The following is a 21217-nucleotide window of genomic DNA, read 5'->3' as shown; positions in this document are numbered from 1 at the left end:
ATGATCTCACACTTGTATTAAAGCTGAAAGATGCCAGAAAATATTCCAATTTCAGCTACTAGACATTGAGTAGAATGCTGTCCAAAATACCCCATGCTCAGCCTCCTCTTTAGAAGATAACCAGGGTTTATTTCCCTCACTTCCCACAGCAGCCACGCTGATAAATTCACCTGTTTTCAAGGTAGTATGGAGCAATGGTATCATTCCCATGTGGAATTGTCTCCAGACCGAACACAATCATTTCACAAAAGACCTTTCCAGCTAGTGCACAGAAGCACAGACACTTCAACAGGGCCTTCACCAATGAACACTTTGTGTTGGCCTTCACAATGGAAAAGGACGATGCAGGTATAGACATCAGTGTGGAGGACTGTGAAATATTAGAGCAAATTAACATATAGGGAGAGGAGGTGCTAGCAGGTTTAGTGGCCTTAAAAGTGGATAAATCTGCAGACCTGGATGAGATGTATCCCAGGCTATTCAGGGAGGCAAGGGAAGAGATATCAGGGCCCCTGGGAGTAATTTTCAAATCCTGTCTGACCACAGGTGAGGTGCCAGAAGAATGGACGAATGCTAACGTTGTTCCATTATTTAAAAAGGGAAGAAGGGATAGACCAGGAAATTTCAGGCCAGTCAGTCTAACCTCAGTGGTGGGGAAGTTACTAGAAAGAATTCTGAGGGACAGAATATATCTGCACTTGGAGAGACATGGATTAATCAGGGACAGTCAGCATGGATTTGTTCAGGGAAGGTCGAGTTTGACAAATTTGATTGAATTTTTTGAGGAGGTAGCCAGGGGTGTTGATGAGGGTAATGCATTTGATGTGGTCTACATGGACTTTATCAAGGATTTTGATAAGGTCCCTCATGGCAGACTGGTCAAGAAAGTAAGAGCCCATGGAATCCAAAATTGGTTGAGAGGCAGGAAGCAGGGGGTGATGGTAGAGGGATGTTTCTTTGACTGGAAGTCTGTTTTCAGTGGGGTTCCGCAGGGCTCGGTGCTGGGGCCCTTGCTGTTTGTGGTGTACATAAATGATTTGGACTTATTATAAGGGGTATGATCAAGAAGTTCACAGATGACACGAAAATTGGTAGGGTGGTAAATAGTGAGGAGGATAGCCGTAAACTGGAGGTTACCAATGGACTGGTCAGGTGGGCAGAGCAATGGCAAATGGAATTCAGCCCAGAAAAGTGTGAGGTAATGCACTTGGGGAGGGCTAACAAGGCAAGGCACTATGAATGGTAGGACCCTGGAAAAGTAATGAAGATCAGAGGGACCTTGGTGTGCTTATTCATAGATCCCTGAAGGTAGCAGGGCAGCATATGGAATACTTGCCTTTATTAGCTGAGGCATAGAATACAAAGCAGGGAGGTTATGCTGGAACTGTAAAAAATACTGATTAGGCCACAATTGGAGTACTGCATGCAGTTCTGGTCACCACGTTATAGGAAGGATGTGATTGCACTGGAGAGGGTGCAGAGGAGATTCACTAGCTTGTCTGGAGGGTCTGAGCTATGAGGAGAGATTGGATAGGCTGGGGTTGTTTTCCTTGAAGCAACGAAGGTTGGGAGGGGACCTGATAGAGGTGTATAAGATTATGTGGGGCATAGATAGGGTGGATAGGAAGGAACTTTTTCCATTAGTAGAGGGGTCAATATCCAGGGGCATAGATTTAAGGTAAGAGATAGAAGGCTAAGAGCGAAGTTGAGGAGAAAGTTTTTAACCCAGAGGGTGGTGGGGGTCTGGAACTCACTACCTGAGAGGGTGGTTGAGTCAGAAACTCTTGTAACATTTAACAAGTATTTAGATATTTACTTGCGTTGCCATAGCCTCCAAGGCTATGGGCCAAGCGCTGGAAAATGGGATTCGTGTAGTCAGATCTTTGTTGACCGGTGTGGACACAATGGGCCGAATGGCCTCCTTCTGAGCTGTGGGCCTATAAGTCTATAACACTCATTACTGCTCACTTGAACTTGGGTCCAAGACGTGAAAGGGCAACATTTCACCCATTGGAATATCTAGTTTCTAACACCACTCTCTCCCATTCTACACAATTATTTCATTGGAACAATAAATTAGTCCATTTGTTCAGTGATTGGGTGTGGGTGGTGGAGGGGGTGTTTTGTTTTTATTACATGAGTTCTTGGTACATGAACGAGGTTGTACTTGTTAACCTGAGAAGATGGTGTGTGACTTTCTACCTCAGCCACTGCAGTCCTTGCGGTTCTGGTGCTCCCATGATAAAATTAGGCATGGAATTCAAAATTCTGATCCAGCAAAAAAATTTAAGGTAAGAGTTGCGGAACAATTAGCAGCAACAAGGACGATTACAAACCCAAACAATATCCTTCACAAAGGAGACATATGATGTGCTTGCTTGATTGCTAACTGGTTAGCTATCTCTTCTTTAACCTTAACTAAAGTCCAACAATTTAAATCAGCAAGGCAGGGAGGGAAGAGAAAAATAACGTGAGCAAGATAGTAAAACTCTGGACAGATTTGAACACTCAGTATCAACTCTTTTTACGACAATTGGATAGTATGTATTTTGCTTACCTTCTCCCCATTCTCGATGAGCATTCGGTCCCAGGCGTTGACTTGGGTGGCCTGGTGCAGGAACTGTTTCTCTTGATCCTCCAGCTCCACACTCCACTTGTTGATGAGACTCTCCAGCTGAGCATATGACATAACTGGAGGGGCACTGCAAACAGAAAGGACATCAACACTCAAACCAACTTCAATTCAGGCCACATCTCCAAAATCCAATTCCATACCAGTGTCATTTCAACACAGTAGTCCAACATCCTTCAACGTTGTAATTGAGCCCTGCCATAACCTGGTGTTCAACCTCTTGTTAGACTCCGTTCCTCACGCAGTTTTCTATTTGAGAGGAAGTTATGGGATTCTTTAAATGAATATTTAACAGAAGTAGGCAAGGTACCTTTGCATGGAACTAAAGAGGGAGAACGTGATGCCATCAACCAAGTGATATTCCCTAATCTCAGCCCAACCTTCTTCAATGGCCTTCCTTCCATTGCAAGGTCAAAGGTGGGGACGTTTGCTGATGATTGAACATTGCATCATTTGCAACTCCTCAGATAATGATGCAGCCCATATCCAAATGCAGCAAGACCTCGACAATATCCAGGCTTGGGCTGACAAATGGTAAGTAACCTTCACACCACAAGTGGCGGACAATGGCCATCTCCAACAAGACAGAATTTAACCAACGCCCCTTGACCTTCAATGGCATTACCATGGCTGAATCCTCCACTATCAGCATCCTGGGGGGAGTTACCATTGACCAGAAACTGAACGGGACTAGCCAGATAAACACTATGGTTACAAGAGCAGGTCAGAGGCTGGGAATTGTACAGTAAGCAACTCAACTTCCGACTCCCCAAAATCTATCCACCATCTCATCGTCAGCAATCCCTTGGAATAGAGGATGACGCCTGTCCGTCAGGCTTGGTGAGACTTCAGATGACTGAGGAGCCTAATTCTGGATCCACATGTGCTTCTGAATTGGAGACACGTTGTTGCACAGAGGAGTGGAAATCACAGCCTCGGGTTGGCTTCCTTCTCCTTCCTCTGCCACCATTTCACCTTGCTGTTGAGTCGCTGAGCCTCGAAGTGGCTTGCGCCTTGATGGACCATGCCAAGCAACCGGCAGCAACTTCCACTCAGTCAGTGAGCTTTAGGGCAACCTTGAACATATCCTTATACCTTTTCCTTTGGCCACCCTTTGAACATCGGTCAATGGAGAGCTGAGAGAAGAGAACCTGCCGAGGGAGATGGTTCTCAGGCATCTGGATACAATGGCCGGTCCATCAGAGTTGGTTTCACAGGAACAGGGCTTCAATGCTGGTAAACGCAGCTTCGTGGAGGATGCTCGCATTAGTCTGGCAGGCCTCCCATTTCATCCCCAGGATTCGATGCAAGCACTACCGATGGAAGCTCTCAAGGATCTTAATGTGGCGTAGGTAGACAGTCCACGTTTCGCTGCAGTAGAGAAGGGTAGTCAACACAACAACCTTATAAACTAGAACCTTTGTTGACTTCCAAAGGTCCCTGTTGTCAAAGACACGTTGGCGCAGCTTGAAGGCAGCAGCGCTGGCACAGTTGACTCAGTGTTGGACTCTCTCATTGATGGTATTCCCTAGGGAGAGGTGGCTGCTGAGATAAGGAAAGTGCTGCACATACTCCAGAACCATCCCATCTTTGTGGTGTCAGCATTCAATATCGTCTGGCCGGGAAGCTCTTCAATCTTTGTCATTTCCGGACAAAAACAAAACTCACCACCATGGGCATCCATGACCTTCAGCTTGATGACAACTCACTCTGTACACGACATGCAAAGGACGCTTGACCCCTTCAATATCTCGTAAAAGAGGCTTGGCCTGTCCTTAAACATTGCCAAGATGAAGGTCCTTCACCAAACTTCCCTGGGCCAGTTGAGCATCCCACTGCACCATCCATCCACCATCTACATGGCACAAGTCAGGAATGTGATGGGACACTCTCCACTTGCCTGGATGGGTGCAGCTCCCACAACACAAGAAGCTTCACACCACCCAGGACAAAGCAGCCCGCTTAATTGGCACTACATCTACCACCTTCAACATCCATCTCTCCATCACAGATGCACCGTGGATGCACCTCATGCCATCTACAAGATTCACTGCAGCAACTCACCAAGGTCCTTCAACAGCATCTTCCAAACCTCTGATCTCTACCACCTAGAAGGACGACGGCAGCAGATGCATGAGAACACCACCACTTGGAAGCCACACACCATCCTGTCACTGGGTCAAAATCCTGGAACCAGCACTGTAAGTGTACCCAAGCCACATGGACTGCAGAGGTTCAAGGCAGCAGCTCACCACCACCTTCTCAGAGGTAATTCAGGATGGGCAGTAAATGATGGTCTTCCCAGCTACACTCACATCCCATGACTAAAGTAAAACCAAAAGACATGATCTAGTGACACCAGTAAGAGCTCAGATAGAGAAAAAACTAACAGTATGAAAGCACAAGGATTTAGGTGGGTGGGAGTAAGATCTGTGCAAATACCTCCAAGAACCCAAGGATTTCTGGCACCTAAACTACCAGTGCCACAACCTCCTTGAATACACTATCCTGGAACAGACCAAACCCTCCCCCCCACCCCCCCCCAACCCACCCTCCCAACCACAACACACCATGCTCCATCACATCAATCACCACCTTATGCTAAACCAACACCGACCCCCGGCCACCTTAATTGCCTCCCTGAAGGTAGGAAAATTGACGTTTTGCAAATAAGCCAATTAATTAAAAATTTTGTGAAGATGCCATTTTCTGCGCATAATAAAAATTGCGCTTCGAGCTATACCAAGTGTTCTATCCTGTGCCCTTCTGGCATGGGACTGTTAACACCCTATGGCTGCCAGACCATAAGCATTCTGCTGTGTAGAGGCACAAATGATGATAGGAAGACTTTGCACAAACATCAGGGAACATAGCAAACTCATCCCTTCCAGTAGCTGACAGAAGGATTCTCTTACCTACTGGTAATGGGAGCAGCACTGGTGGTGGTGATGGTGGCAGCAGTGGTGCCAACAGCAGTGATGGTTGCAGCAGTGGTGGTGCTCACACTCGTGGTTGCCGCAGCTGGTCCTGGCGTTAGAGAGAAACTCGCTGGTGTCTTCAACCCCAGAGAAAACCCAGTGTTGGTGGTCGTTGTAGCAGCGGAGGTGGAAGCTACAAGGTAAAGGCATTGGCTGTTATCTCCTGACAACAGCAGTGATTTTACTTTCTACATACAAGCACGTGAATTAGAAGGAGTAGGTCACAAGGCCCCTCGAGCCTGCTCCGCCATTCAATAAGATCATGGCTGATCTGAATGTAATCTCAACTCCACATTCCCATGTACTGCCTTTCACCCTCTTGCTTATCAAGAGTCTATCTACCTCTGTCTTAAAAATATTGAAAGACTCGTTTCCACTGCCTTTTGAGGAAGAGAGTTCCAAAGATTCATGACACTCAGAAAAAAATTGTCATTTCTGTCCTAAATGGGCAACACCTTATTTTTAAAACAGTGACCCATAGTTCTAGATTCGCCCAAAAGATGAAACATCCTTTCCATATCCACCCTGCCAAGACCCCTTAGAGTCTTAAATGTTTCAATCAAGCCACCTCTTATTCTTCTAAACTCCAGCAGATACAAAAACAGAATTACCTGGAAAAACTCAGCAGGTCTGGCAGCATCGGCGGAGAAGAAAAGAGTTGACGTTTCGAGTCCTCATGACCCTTCGACAGAACACCTGACAGCACTGTACCTACACCACATGGACTGCAGCAGCTCAAGAATGCAGCTTGCCACCACCACCTCAAGGGCAATTCGGGGTGGGCAATAAATGCTGGCCCAGCCAGCAAAGCCCACATCCTGTAAATGAATCAAAACTGTCCAACCTTTCCTCATAAGACAAACCACCCATTCCAGGTATTAGCCTGGTAACCCTTCCCTGAACTGCTTCCAATGCATTTACATCCTTCGTTAAATAAGCAGACCAATACTGTACACAGTGCTCCAGATGTGGTCTCACCAATGCCCTGTATAACTGAAACATAACCTCCTACTGTTGTATTCAATTCTCTTTGCAATAAATGATGACATTCTATTAGCTTTCCTAATTACTTGCTGTATCTGCATACCAGCCTTTTGTCATTCATGCACTAGGACACCCAGGTCTCAGAGCTCTGCAATCTCTCACCATTTAGATAATAAGCTTCTTTTTTATTCTTCCTGCCATAATGGACAATTTCACATTTTCCCACATTATACTCCATTTACCAGAGCTTTGCCCACTCACTTAACCACGTCCCTTTGTAGGCTCCTTATATCATCACAACTTACCTTCCTACCTATCTTTGTGTCTTCATAAAATTTAGCAATCATACCATCAGCCCCTTCATCCAAGTCTTTTATATAAATTGTAAAAAGTTGAGGCCCCAGCACTGATTCCTGTGGCACACCACTCACTACAACCTGCCAACCAGAAAATGGCCCATTTATGCCTACTGTTTCCTGTTAACTAGCCAATCTTCTATCCAATCTATATGTTACTCACTATACCAGGAACTTTTATTTTCCGCAATAACCTTTGACGTGGCACTTTATCAAATACCTTCTAGGAATGTAAGTACAGTACATCTACTGGTTCCCCTTTGTCCACAATATATGTTACTTTTTCAAAGAACTCGAATAATGAGTTCCCTCTCACAAAAGCATGTTAACTCTGCCTGATTGTCTTGAATTTATCCAAGTGCCCTGCCATAACCACTAACTACAATTACAGGCCAGTCAATTTAATTTCAGGGGTGGGCAAGATTCTAGAAAGAATTATTCGGGATAGAACTAGTCGTCACATGGAAAAATATGGGTTGATAAGGAAGTGCCAGCATGGATTCCTAAAGGGCAAATTGTGTCTTGGGAGCTTTTTTTTTTAAAGAGGTAACAGAAAAGGTTGATAAGGCTAATGCTGTTGAGATGGTGTACAAGCACTTTGAAAAGGCATTTGATACAGAGCCACACAACAGACTTGAGAGAAAAGTTATTACTCATGGAATAAAAGGAACAGGAGCAACATGGATACAAAATTGGCTGAAAAATAGGAAGCAGAGAGCAATGGTCAATGGATATATTTTGGGCTTGAGGAAGGTTTGTAGTGGAGGACCCTTGCTTTTCCTGATATATATTAATGGTCTTGGCGTGCAGGGGACAATTTCAAAGTTTGTGGATGATACGAAGTTTGGGAGTGTTGTGAACTGCAAAGAGGATGGTGTGGAACTTCAAGAGGACACAGACAAGTTGGTGGAGTGGGCAGATAGGTGGCAGATGAAGTTCAATGTGGAGAAGTGTGTGATGCGATGCATTTTGGTAGGAAGAACATGGACAGACAATACAAAATAAGGGGTGAAATGTTGAAGGGGGGGCAGGAGTAGAAAGACCTGGGTGTATATCTGCATAGATCATGGAAGGTGGCAGGACAGGAGAGAGAGCAGTTAATAAAGCATATAGTGTCCTGGGCTTTATTAATAGGGGCACACAGTACAAGGGCAGGAAGGTTATGCTGAATTTATATAAAACACTTGTTAGACCTCAGCTGGAGTAGTGTACACAGCTCTGGGCACCACACTACAAGAAGGATGTGAATGCATTAGAAAGGGTGCAGAAGGGTGCTGAAGAGTTTTACAAGAATGGTTCCAGGGATGAGAAACTTTAGCTATGAGGATAGATTGGAGAGGTTGGGGCTGTTCTCCCTGGAGAGAAGGCGACTAAGAGGAGATTTGATAGAGATGTTCAAAATCATCAGGGGGCTGGACAGAGTAGATAGGGAGAAGCTGTTCCCACTTGTAAAAGGATCAAAAACAGGAGGGTACAGATTTAAAGTGATTTTCAAAGGAAGCAAATGTGAGGTGGAAAAAAAACTTTTCACATGAGTGGTTCAGGTCTGGAATACACTGCCTAGAAGTGTGGTGGAGGCAGGTTCAATCAAGGCATTCAAAAGGGCATTGGATGATTATTTGAATAGAAACTATGTGCAGGGTAATGGGGAAAAGGCAGGTCATAATGCTCATTTGGAGAGCTGGTACAGACATGAGGGGCCGAATGGCCTCCTTCTGTGCTGTTAAAATTCTGTGATTCTGTAAATGCAAAATATGGCGAATAAGGCTGGTGAGATACAAGTACAAATAGCTGTGTGGGAATATGATGTAGTGGCAACAACAGAAACATGGTTTATGATGGTTAAGGACTGGGCACTTAACATTCAGAGAGAAAGTGCTCAGAAAAGATAGAGGGGGAAAAAGGTGGTGTGGGGGTCAGTGCCAGTTAAGCAACACTTTATGAAGTTGGAAAGTGAAGATGTCCATGAACGGGAAAAGAGGATCCATTTGGTTAGAATTGAGAAGCAAATAGGGAACGATTATGCTATGGGGGTGGCGGGGGGGGGGTCCTCTGCAGGCCTCCAAATGGTGAGGGATATAGGAACAAATCTGTAGGGAAATCACAGAGATGTGTATGAAATATAGTGTGATAATATTGGAGGTCTTTAATTACTCAAATATCGACTGGGATAACGTTAGAGACATTGCAAACTTGTGGGGTGTAGCAGACAGTGAGGATGTTTCAAATGCAACATGACATAGATAAGCTAAGAGAATCTGTAGACAAGTGGCAGGTGAAATTTAAATCAGGGAAGCATGAGGTGATGCATTTTGGCAGGAGGGATAGGGAAAAAGACAATATAGAAAAATGGCATAGTTCTAAAGAGTACACAGGGGCAGAAGGGCCTGGGGTTCATGTGCATAGATCTTTAAAGATGGCATGCCTTATCAAAACAGTAGTCAGCTAAGCGTATGGGATATTGGACTTCATAGATAGAGGCATTGAGCACAAAAGCAGGGAGGTCATGTTGAACCTTTATAAAAGCTCTTTGATGCAATTGGCCACATCATCCTCCTCCAACATCCCTCCACACCGTCCAGCTGGGTGGGACTCCTCTCACCTGGTTCCATTCTTATGTATTTAATTGCAGCCAGGGAATCATCTGCAATGACTTCTTCTCCTCCTGTGGTATTCCCCAAGGATCCATCCTTGGCTCCTCCTATTTCTCACCTACATGCTGCCCCAGGTGACATCAGCCAAAAACATGGCAGTTTCCACACCCAGCTAAATTGTCAGGCTGTTTATCTGGGACACTTAGTACTGGAATTGCAGAAATTACTTCCAATTAAAAATTGGGAAGACTGAAGCCATTGCATTTGGTCCATGCTCCAAAGTCCATTCCCAAGCTACTAATTTCATCACTTCTCCTTGGCAACATTCCGAGATTAACTCAGTCTGTTTGCAACCTTGGTGGCTGTTGTGATATCTCTTTCAGGGAATATGCAAATAAGCATGTAGAGCAGCATGTGACCAGCGGCAAGTCATGTATGTTGGAATTGAAGCTTTGCTATCCTTGTCAGTAATGGTTGCTGGATCCACAAAGTAGATCTGTGCGCTAAGCTATCCTGTCCTGTTCCTTTGAATAAACAAAACTTACATCTACTTTACCAGTACTGTAAGACAGACTGGCAAGTTTGCGTACGGCAAACACAGATGCAACAGCAGCGTTGTGAATTTGAAGACCACAGAGTGAGAGCCACAGACAAAACAGAGACTGTGTGTGTATTGAAACCCCGGGAGGGAGAGAGTCCCTCTATCAATCGCATTTTGCAGAACAGCAAGTACCTAGTTTGTGGAATAGCTAGATTGGTGGTTTTGAGAGCAGCAAGTCAGTTCAGAGATGGGCTGTGCAATCGGTTTCAAGTTGGGCAGGAAAAGCCAAAGGCCGATTGCAATGACCTCAGCTGCCATTTCTGTGCAAAATGCAAAAGTGTGCGAAAAAGGAAAAATCCTGAGCTGCAGCCATAGGATAAGGAGGAAAAACACAGCAGTTGCATAGGTGAATCTCTCCATGCAGTAAGAAGGGTTACAAATCACCTACTCATCAGGAAGATGGTCACCAAATTCCCTGGCATGAACTGGAAGTCCACAAATGTCCTGTCTGAATTTAAACTTTTCAAAAAAGGATGGAACTGCGCTTTTAGGATTTATCACAAAACCAGAAAAACAAGCAGTGAAAATAAAGTTAGCCATTGGAAACGAGGGGTTGCACAGAGCCAACTCTTTGGGCCTGTCTGAGGAGGATCAGAAGGATGCTATTAAACTACGGATCATGCTGGAGGATCAGCTTTGTGTAAAAGTGAACTTCAGGATTCACCGTTTGGAGCTGATGTCCCTTAGGCAGCAACCACAAGAATCAATTGATCAGTTCATCAGCAGGTGCCCTGATAAAAGACAAAGACTACAATTTTTCAGAAGCTGAGCTATCTGAATGGATCTTGGAGCTAACTATAGCTTCACTGATTGAAGCCTTCAAACAAGGCCTTTCGGAGAAGAAGATCACGAAATTGACACTGCTAATAGATGGCAGAAAATACGAAGCTCTTGCCAGACAACAATACCTGCAAGTATTAGGTGCAGCTATCAGTATTGGTTCAGTAGCCAGGATGCAGAAAGCAAGCCATGTGGGAAGTGCAGTCTACTGCACACACTGCCAAGCTGTCCTGCATTCTAAGACATTTGCAAGGTGTGCAGTGTAAGAACATTGCATTTGCCAACGTAGGAAATATGATTCCAGGGGGTTACACTAAGATACAACCAAACAAAAAGTACGTGCAGCATTCTGATAGGGCATCAGGGGTTATGCCAGGGACCCACATAAACACAAACACATACACGAGGTTAGTACCGAGACACCAGGGTGAACCTTCAGAGTGAAAAAGTCTTCAATTAGAAAGCAAACAGGCTTTCCACAGGGTGAATGTGACCCAATGTTTGGATGAAGTCACATAGTTAGAGGCTTTCACTACCATCAGCATCAAACACAGAAAGAAAAGCAGCAAACACATGTTCACAACCATAGTCAACACAGGAGTGCACAGGAACATCTTACCAGTCAGAAACTGGAGGATATTTAATTGGAACGTTTGCATCAATGATACAATTTACGACAACTGTGTACAATGGGTCACCCATTCATTGCATAAGTACACTGACATTGAAATGCAGCTGTGGCAAGTCTGCATGGAAACCACAAGTATTCTACCTGGTGGAAACGAGCGGACCAGCAATAGCTGGGTTACCACTGTGTACAAACTCGTGACCTTACACGAGATCACCAAGATACCAATCGCAGCAGAAGAAGCCTAAAATAATCGCACTGAGTCAATCCATGACCTAGAGCAGATATAACCAGACAGATTTAACACCATAGATAACTTCAGAGATGTTGCTGTACTAATGCCTCAGAGCAGATGCAATTCCATCAATCGACATTCCCAGGAAGTGCAGTGTACACACACAGGAAAAGCTTAAGAGAGTTGGATGGCACAGAGTGAACAAGATGACTAGGCATCAACAATGATATTGAGAAGGTAGTGAAGATGTGCGAAGCATGCCAGAGTCACCAACCTCATCAACACAAAGTATGGAAAATCCCAAGATATTCTGTAAGTATATAAATGGGAAGAGGATAACCAGGGAAAGTGTAAGGCCCATAAGGGACCAAGGGGGCAATCTATGGGTGGAGCCAGAGGGCATCGCTAGATTGTTGAATTCACGTCCACCTTCACCCAAGAGAATGAAGATTAAGGTATCGCACTTGGGGGAGAAAGACTGAGGTTCTTAAGCAAATTGATATAGGGTGTGTCAAGGTATTGGTGGTGTTGCAGGCTTAAAAGTGGACAAATCTCCAGGTTCGGATAATTTATGTCCCAGACTGCTGAGGGAGGCAAGGGAGGAGATTGCAGGGTCTCTGACCCAAAGGTTTGATCAGGGAGTCAGCATGGCTTTGTCAGAGGGAGGTCATGCCTAACAAATTTGATTGAATTTTTTTAAGGAGGTGACCAGGTGTGTAGATCAGGGTAATGCAGTTGATGTAGTTTATATAGATTTCAGCAAAGCCTTTAATAAGACTTTTAAAGAAGGCAAAGGCACATGGGATCATGGGATACAGAGTAATTTGATAAGGTGGATTCAAAATTGGCTTAGTTGTAGGAGGCAGAGGGTGATGACAGAAGGATACTTTAGTGACTAGAAGCCGGTGTCCAGTGGCATACCACAGGGATCTGTGCTCGGTCCCCTATTATTTGTCATTTATATAAATGACATAGATGGCAATGTGGGGGGGTAGGATTAGTAAGTTTGTGGATGACACAAAGACTGGCCGGGTGATTAACAGTGAGGTTGAGTGTCTTGAGCTACTGGAAGATGTAGACGGGATGGTCAAATGGGCAGATAAGTGGAAGGTGGAATTTAACCCTGAAAAAAGTGAGGTGATACACTTTAAAAGGAATAATTTGGCAAGGAAGTATTCAATGAACTAGGAATTTCTGAGGACAAAGGGACCTTGGCGTTTGTGTCCATAGATCTCTGAAGGCAGAGGGGCATGTTAGTGGGGCAGTGAAAAGGGCATATGGGACGCTTGCTTTTATCAATCGAGGCATAGATTACAAAAGGAGGTCATGTTGGAGTTGTATAGAACCTTGGTGAGGCCACAGCTGGAGTACTGTGTGCAGTTCTGGTTGCCACATTATAGGAAAGACGTGACTGCACTAGAGGAGGTGCAGAGAAGATTCACCAGGATGCTGCCTGGGATGAAACATTGAAGTTATGAAGAGAGGTTGGATAGACTTGGGTTGTTTTCTTTGGAGCATAGAAGACGGAAGGGCGACCTGATCGAGGTGTACAAGATTATGAGGGGCATGGACAGGGTGGATAGGGAGCAGTTGTTCCCCTTAGCTGAAGGGTCAATCACAAGGGGCAGGAGGTTTGGGGGGGATGTGAGGAAAAACTTTTTTTACCCAGGGGGTGGTGATGGTCTGGAATGCACTGCTTGGGAGGGTGGTGGAGGCAGGTTGCCTCATCCTTTAAAAAGTACTTGGATGAACACTTAGCCTTGAATGTTATGACGTGCCATGGGTCAAGTGCTGGTAAATGGAATTAGGTAGGTAGATCAGGTGTTTCTCACATGTCGGTGCAGGCTCGATGGGCCGAAGGGCCTCTGCAGCACTGTGATTCTGTGAACCCCTATATCCTCACGAGATTCCATTTTACCTGTGGTCTAAAATCACTACAGAATTATTCACTTTCCAGGCAAGTGGGGAGTATTCCATCACACTCCTGACTCGTGCCTTGTAGATGGTGGACAGGTTTTGGGGAGTCAGGCAAGTTACTCATCACACGATTCCAAACCTCTGACCTGCTCTTGTAGCCACAGTATTTATATGGCTAGCCCAGTTCAGTTTCTGGTCAATGGTAACCCCCAGGATGTTGATAGTGGGGGATTCAGTAATGGTAATGCCATTGAACATCAAGCGGAGATGGTTAGATTCTCTCTTGTTGGAGATGGTCATTGCCTGGCACTTGTGTGATGCGAATGTTGCAGTATCTGAGGAGTCAGCAAGCCACTTATATATTTTAAAGACTCAAACTCTTAAACCAAGATCTATCTTTTGTGTAAATAGTTCTCATAACCACTCTACTGTGCATGTATATTTACTCTTAATGTATGTTATGTTAGCTTGGAAAAAAGGGGATGTGTTGTGATATGACTTTAAGGGAATATGCCAAATGAGCAATCAGCCAGGATGCAGAGCAGCATGTGACCAGCAGCTAGTAGGGTGTGGGGTAATCAGTTTTCTGTCCCTGTGCATAATAGTTGCTGAATCCATAAAGTATATCTGTCTGCTGAGCCATCCTGTACTGCAATTAAACCTGGGGTGAGATTGGTTAGTCTGTGTAAAGCAAACATAGAAATGCAACAATGACCTCAGCCACCCAACCTTTTGGAAATAGGGCACCTGTTTTAATCTGTACAGAACGATATAAATGAGTGACTCATTGCAGAGTCATAGTGTACATCGAACAAGACAGGAGCAAGTGCTAACTGGAAAGGGACAAGGCAGCAGTGGGCACGAGAAGTGGATCTGGGGTCGAAAGAGAGGAAACACCACGAGGGTAATAATTAAAGGTCACTGAATAGCAGATACACCCAGGGAGCGTGAGAACATCCTCCTGGGTTCCTAAAATAAAATGTGGGCACACACACACTACCCAGAGCAGCATAAGCGATATAATTCTCATTCTATACGGTTAGCTACTGCTAAGGCACAAATAGGTATTGAACCTTGGGCTAAGCTGCTCCAGTACTGCTACAACACTGGCATCTACCCAGCAGTGTGGAAAATTACTCCGAGTCGAACTCCAGAGGTGAGGTGAGAGTGACTGTCCTTGACATCAGGGCAGCAGTTGACCAAGTGAGGCATCAAGGAGCCCTAGCAAAACCGGAGTCAATGGGGATCGGGGGAAAACTCTCCACTGCTTGGAGTTATACGCTGCACAAAGGAAGATGTGGAGGTCAGTCATCTCAGTTCCAGGACATCACTGCAGGGGTTCCTCATGGTAGGGTCCTCGGCCCAATTATCTTCAGCTGCTTCATCAATGATCTTCCTACCATCATAAGGTCAGAAGTGGGGATGTTCACTGATAATTGAGCAATGTTAAGTGCCTTTTGCAACTCCACAGATGCTGAAGCAGTCTATATCCAAATGCAGCAAGACCTGGACAATGTCCAGGCTTGGACTGACAAGTGACAAGTAGCATTCATGCCACAGAAGTGTCAGGAAATGACCTCAGCACTCTCCAACAAGAGAGAATCTAACCATCTCCCCATAACATTCAATAGCATTACCATCGCCGAATCCCCCCACTATCAACATCCTGGGGGTTACCACTGACTAGAAACTGAACTGAATCCACCATGTGAATACTGTGGCTGCAGAGCAGGTCAGAGGTTGGGAATCCTGCGATGAGTAAGTCACCTCCCGACTCCCCAAAGCCTGCCACCATTTATAAGACAAAAGTCAGGAGTGTGATGGAATATTGTCCACTTGTCTGCATGAGCGCAGCTCCAAGATCACATAAGAAACTCAACACCGTCCGGGACAAAGCAGTTTGATTGGCACCCCATCCACCACTGTCAACATTCACTCTCTCCACTACTGACAGGCAGTAGCAGCAGTGTGTACCACCTATAAGATGCACTGCAGCAACTCGCCAAAGCTCCTTCAACAGCACCTTCCAAACCTGCGACTTCTACCATCTAGAAGGACAATGACAGCAGATGCATGGGAACACCACCACCTGCAAGTCCCCCTCCAAGTCACTCACCATCCTGACTTGGAAACATATCCCCGTTCCTTCACTGTCGATAGGACAAAATCCTGGAACACTCTTCCTAACAGCACTGCATTACTATACTGCTGAATCTTATTGGAGTCACGTGAATCATTGGGAAAAAAAGAAGCAAAAATACCCAACAATGGGTAGCAATTAGTGGGAGGTTTGGATTTGAAGCCATAAGTTTTCATGAAGTCAGTGCTTAAGACTTCCAGGAACACACTTATCTCACTGTTTACCACTATGTCCCTATCTCTGGTGACAAGGTCATCACCAACATTGTCGGTTATCGGTTTTTGCTGTGTACACATTCTCATTAGAGTAGTACTTAACTGGCAGTAACGTGCTGTGGAATGCCCTGAGTTTGTGAAAGACACTATATTCTATCTTAGTGAATATCAGAGACACATCCTGCAACAAGCATGTAGAATAAAGATTAAATACATGCCATAGTTTTTCGTGTATATCAAGCAGCAGGTCACCAATGCTCCTCTTGTGCTCCTGACCAGCTCGACACTAAGCAGCCCTGAAGTGGCACATTGACATACAGGCTTCTGACTCTGTTAGACTGACACTAATGGAACCAAATGGGCACTCACTCAGGACCAAGCACCATGCTACACCTGTAATTAAACTGAACACACAGGCTTCCCCCTCCAAAACATCTTCACAAACACTCCATAGGTTGAGATATTGTAAAAATAATTTGTGAACTTTCTAGGACCTGTATGGTATCCATTATGAAATGACAGTAAATGTTCCACAATAGTATCATTACATACCCAAGGGTGTAGTTGTGGTGACAGGCAAGGCTGTACTGGTTGGCTTAAATCCAAATGGAGCAGAAGTTGTCGAAGTCACAGGAACAGGAGCAGCACTGCTGGTCACTAAATACAAACAAAACTGAGTCAATAAAATGCACTTCAAACAAGTTAATGAGGAAATTTAATCTTAATTTAACAATGTTATGATCCTTGGTCAGACTAGTTTAATATTTAAGACACTTGAACTTTACTATAAAAAGTCAGAAAGAAAGCAATTTACAATATCTGTCTTATACTAACATTCAGGGTGAGTATGGGGTAAACTTGAATTAACTGGCCAACTGTGGTCAGACACACCACACTACAGAATAAATTACAGATGCGACCAAGACAGAGTGCATGGATTTCTCAACAACCCACCCAAGACTTCAGTAAACACTGAAGTCAGCCAATCTGTCTTTCACAGGAGGGATTCCAATCTTCATTTTAAGATTTTGTCTTGGAATTCTCTCCAAACATCACTCCAACTTGGACGGTTTCAACGACGGTTAATTTTGCAGAGTTTCAATCGTCTCCCAAGACTCCATTCCCCTGGATTCCCAAGCACCAATCTCACAGGCACAATTTCAGCTCTTCAACCGTGTGAGCAGAACACTGCTGTTCCAAAGGGCTACCTTTGTCCCAATGGCCAGGAACACGGAGTCACCAACCTTTGGCTGTTTTCTTCACTTCAAGTCTGCTGCCCACAGCCCTTTCCCTGTTTGGATCCTGTTTCTCTGCTCCTCTTTTTCCTTAACCGGAACTGTTTCTGATCCCTGTCTCTGTCCTCTACCTGGGACTTCATTTTGGGACCTCTCCCTGTCCCCTGCCTGGGACACTGGTCTTACATGGCACTCTGCTCGCTTGATACCTGATCCAGGTTTTTTGTGCCTATGCTCTCTCTCTCTATGTGCAGGTGCGCTGGGCCTGTCCTGGTCCAGAGAAACTTAAAGCAGATCTGAATTACGCATGTGCAGCCTGTTCCCGGCCTGCGCACGTGCAAAAAGTCAGAGGCTTATTGGGACTTGAAGTTCTCAACCTCCGTGTTCAACATTAAGGTAATTTGGGTTTCATAACAATGAAGGTATAGAGACTCAGATAAAAGGTCAGCCCTCAGCATTATGAACTTAAAAGTCAGTTTACTAAATTGCTGCATGTACAAGAATCAAATGGGTTATGAGCCTCCAGTAGTCTGGCTGAAGATTTCTTAATTGTGAATTTTGCACTTGTCAAAGTGAGAGATCTTAGTGCCACCGAATGGAATATCTACTCCACTTGAGTAAACAAGTGTAAACAAACATTCAGGTTGAATACAAAGAAAAGTCCCTATACACTGGCCAATCAAATATTGCCTGTTCAGTCAAGGCCCAAGTTGTTGTACACTAGAAAAATTTCACCCATTTGAGCTTCACTGAGATACTTGTCTCCTGCCTGACACAAGAGTTTGCCTCAATAGACTCATTCTCACCCTCTGTGTGCCAAGAGGAGTGCTCATTCACTGTGATCAGAATTATGACTTTGCACATGGGTATGCAGCGTAGTTCAAACAAAGTTACTTTCAATACTGGAAACAAAGCAGAACATCACCTGAATAACTAACATGCAGGGCAGGTCAAAATTCACAAATATTAATCAAGTAAAAGAAATTCAGACATAAGAAGGGTTTTGAAATAATTCATACAAACATACAAAATAGGAGAAGTAGGCCATTTGGCCCCTCAAGCCTGCTCTTCCATTCAATATGATCAAGGGTTGATCTGTTTGTGTTTTGAATTCCACATTCCCATCCACCTCCAATAATCTTCGATTTTCTTGCCTAACAAGAATCTATCTAGGTCTGCGTTAAAAATATTGAATGACCCCGCTTCCACCGCCTTGGGAGACAGAGGGTTCCAAAATGTCTCAACCCTCAAAAATTTCTCCTCATCTCTGTCCTAAAAGGGCGATCCCTAATTCTAAAGCAGTGTCCCCTAGTTCTGGACTCACCCAGAAAAGGAAACATCCTTTCCATATCCACCTTGTCAATACTGTTCAGGATCTTGTATACTTCAATCAAATCACCCCTCACTCTTCTAAACGCCAATGGAAACAAGCCCAGTCTATCCAATCTTTCCTCATAAGACAACCCATTCATTCTAGGTATCAATCTAGTAAATCTCCTCTGAACTGCCTCCAAACCATTTACATCCTTCCTTAAGGAGACCAAAACTGCACACAGTATTCAAGATGGGGTCGCACCAATGCCCATTATAACTGAAGCATAACATCCTTACTTTTATGTTCAAACCCTCTCATAATAAAGAATAGCATTCCATTAGCCTTCTTAATTACTTCCTGTACCTGCATACTAACTTTGAGACCCTTCCGCACTGAGGAATTTTGCATCCCTTCTCCGTTTAATACTCTGCTTTTTTATTCTCCTGCCAAAGTGAACAACTCCACATTTTCCCACATTATACTCCATCTGCCAGATTTTTACACACCCACTCAACTTGTTTACAACCTCATGCCCTCTTCACAGCCGACTTTCCTATGTTTGTGACATCTGCAGATTTAGCTATCTTCACTCCCCTCATCTAAGTCATTGATATAAACTGTAAAAACTTGAAGTTCCAGCACAGACCCCTGCAGGACTCAACATCACATTCTGCCAATCAGAAAAAGACCCATTTATGCATACTCATTGTTTTCTGCCAGCCAGCCAGCCAATCTTCTATCCATGCTAATATGTTACCCATAACACCATGAGCATTTACTTTCTGCAATAAGCTTATCAAATGCCTTCTGGAAATCTGGAAACAATATGTCTACAGGCTCTCCTTTATCCACAGTGCATGCTACTCCTTCAAAGAACTCCAATAAATTGGTCAAACATGATTTCCCTTTTACCAAACCATGCTGACTCTTCCCAATTACCTTGAGCTTCTCAAGTGCCCAGCTATAACCTCTTTTAATGATTGACTCTAATACCTTCCCCACAACAGATAGACAGAACGTGCTGCTCTAAGAAACTATCTCAAAAGCATTCTATGAACTCCTCGCCAAGGTTACTGCTGCCAATCTAATTTTTCCAGTTTATATGTAGATTAAAATAACCCATGATTATTGCTGTCCCTTTATCACAAGCACCCAATATTTCTTCTTGTACAAATTGATGAAGTGACGGCATTGGATCGACTGTTTGTACTTAAAAGTTGACAAAGCACCAGGACCAGATGAGATGCATCCAAGGATACGGAGGGAAGCGAGAGGAAATTGTGGAGGCACTCCAGTCTTCCTTAGACTTGGGGCTGGTGCCAGAAGACTGGAGATTTGCAAATATTACACTCTTGTTCAAAAAAAAGAGTATAAAGATAAGCCTAGCAACTACAAGCCAATCAGTTTAACTTCAGTGGTGGGGATACTTCTAGAACCAATAATTGAGACAAAATTAACAGTCACATGGACAAATGCAACATAATTAAGAAAAGCCAGCATTGAATTTTTTTTTAAAATGGGAAAATCATGCTTGGAATTTTTTGAAGATGTAATGGAGACTGTTGATGAGGGCAATGCTATTGACATAATGTACATGGACTTCCAAAAAGCATTTGACACAGTGCCATATAACAGGCCTCTGAGCAAAATTAGAGCTCATGGAATAAAAGGAACAGAAGCAACATGGATACAAAATTGGCTGAGTGACAGGAAAAGGTAGTGGTTAAGGGATGTTCTTTGGGCTGGAGGGTGGTTTGTAGTGGAGTTCCCCAGGGGTCGGTGTTGGGACCTTTGCTAAGGCGATCATGTTGAACTTGTGTAAGACATAGCTCGGCCTCAGCTGGAGTAGTGTGTCCAGTTCTGGGCACCACATTAAGATGTGAATGTATTGGAAAGAGCACAGAAAAAAATCATAAGAATGGTTCCAGGGACGAGGAACTTCAGTTATGGCGATAGATTGGCGAGGTTATGACTGATTTTCTTGGAGAAGGCAGCTGAGAGGAGATTTGATAGTAGTATTCAAAATTATGAGGGGTGTGGACAGGGTAGATCTCCTTGCAATGTGATCTCCTTGCTCTTGTACTCATTGTACAGCATTGGTGAGATTACATCTGGAGTATTGTGTACTGATTTGGAAATATATCGCCGCTCATTCACTGTTGCTGGCTCAAAATCCTGGAACTCCCTCCCTAACAGCACTATGGGTGTACCAACACTACATGGACTGCAGCGGTTCAAGGCGGCAGCTCACCACCACCTTCTCAAGGGCAATTAGGGATGGGCAATAAATGCTGGCCCAGCCAGCAAAGCCCACATCCCGAGAGTGAATAAAAAAAAAATACTGGTCTCCTTATTTAAAGGAGGATGTAAATGCATTAGAAGCAGTTCAGAGAAGGATTACCAGGCTAATATCAGGAATGGACAGGTTGCTTTATGAGGAAAGGCCACACAGGTTAGGCTTGTATCCATTCAAATTTAGAAGAGTAAGAGGCTACTTAATTGAAACCTTTAAGATCCTGAGGGGTCTTGACAGGGTGGATGTAGAGAAAATGTTTCCTCTTGTGGGAGAATTTAGAACTAGCAGTCTGTTTAAAAATAAGAGGTCGC

At 44.3% G+C, this 21217-nt stretch overlaps 1 protein-coding gene across 2 annotated transcripts in view; it reads right to left on the bottom strand.

Moving 5' to 3' along the window:
* The window catches only part of nup62l (nucleoporin 62 like), a 46547-nt gene that overhangs the window by 12014 nt on the left and 13316 nt on the right, over positions 1 to 21217 (bottom strand). For both annotated transcript variants that reach the window (XM_041194714.1, XM_041194715.1), the window contains exons 6-8: positions 16613 to 16717; positions 5548 to 5743; positions 2558 to 2702 (exon numbers count right to left, since the gene is read on the bottom strand). In XM_041194714.1, coding sequence (XP_041050648.1) covers positions 2558 to 2702; positions 5548 to 5743; positions 16613 to 16717 — 446 coding nt within the window. The remainder of the gene's footprint in view (positions 1 to 2557; positions 2703 to 5547; positions 5744 to 16612; positions 16718 to 21217) is intronic.

Source organism: Carcharodon carcharias, chromosome 9 (genome assembly GCF_017639515.1).
Source record: "Carcharodon carcharias isolate sCarCar2 chromosome 9, sCarCar2.pri, whole genome shotgun sequence".
Taxonomy (NCBI): domain Eukaryota; kingdom Metazoa; phylum Chordata; class Chondrichthyes; order Lamniformes; family Lamnidae; genus Carcharodon; species Carcharodon carcharias.
Note: the sequence above shows the minus strand (reverse complement) of the source record. Positions and strands in the feature narration are given on the sequence as shown.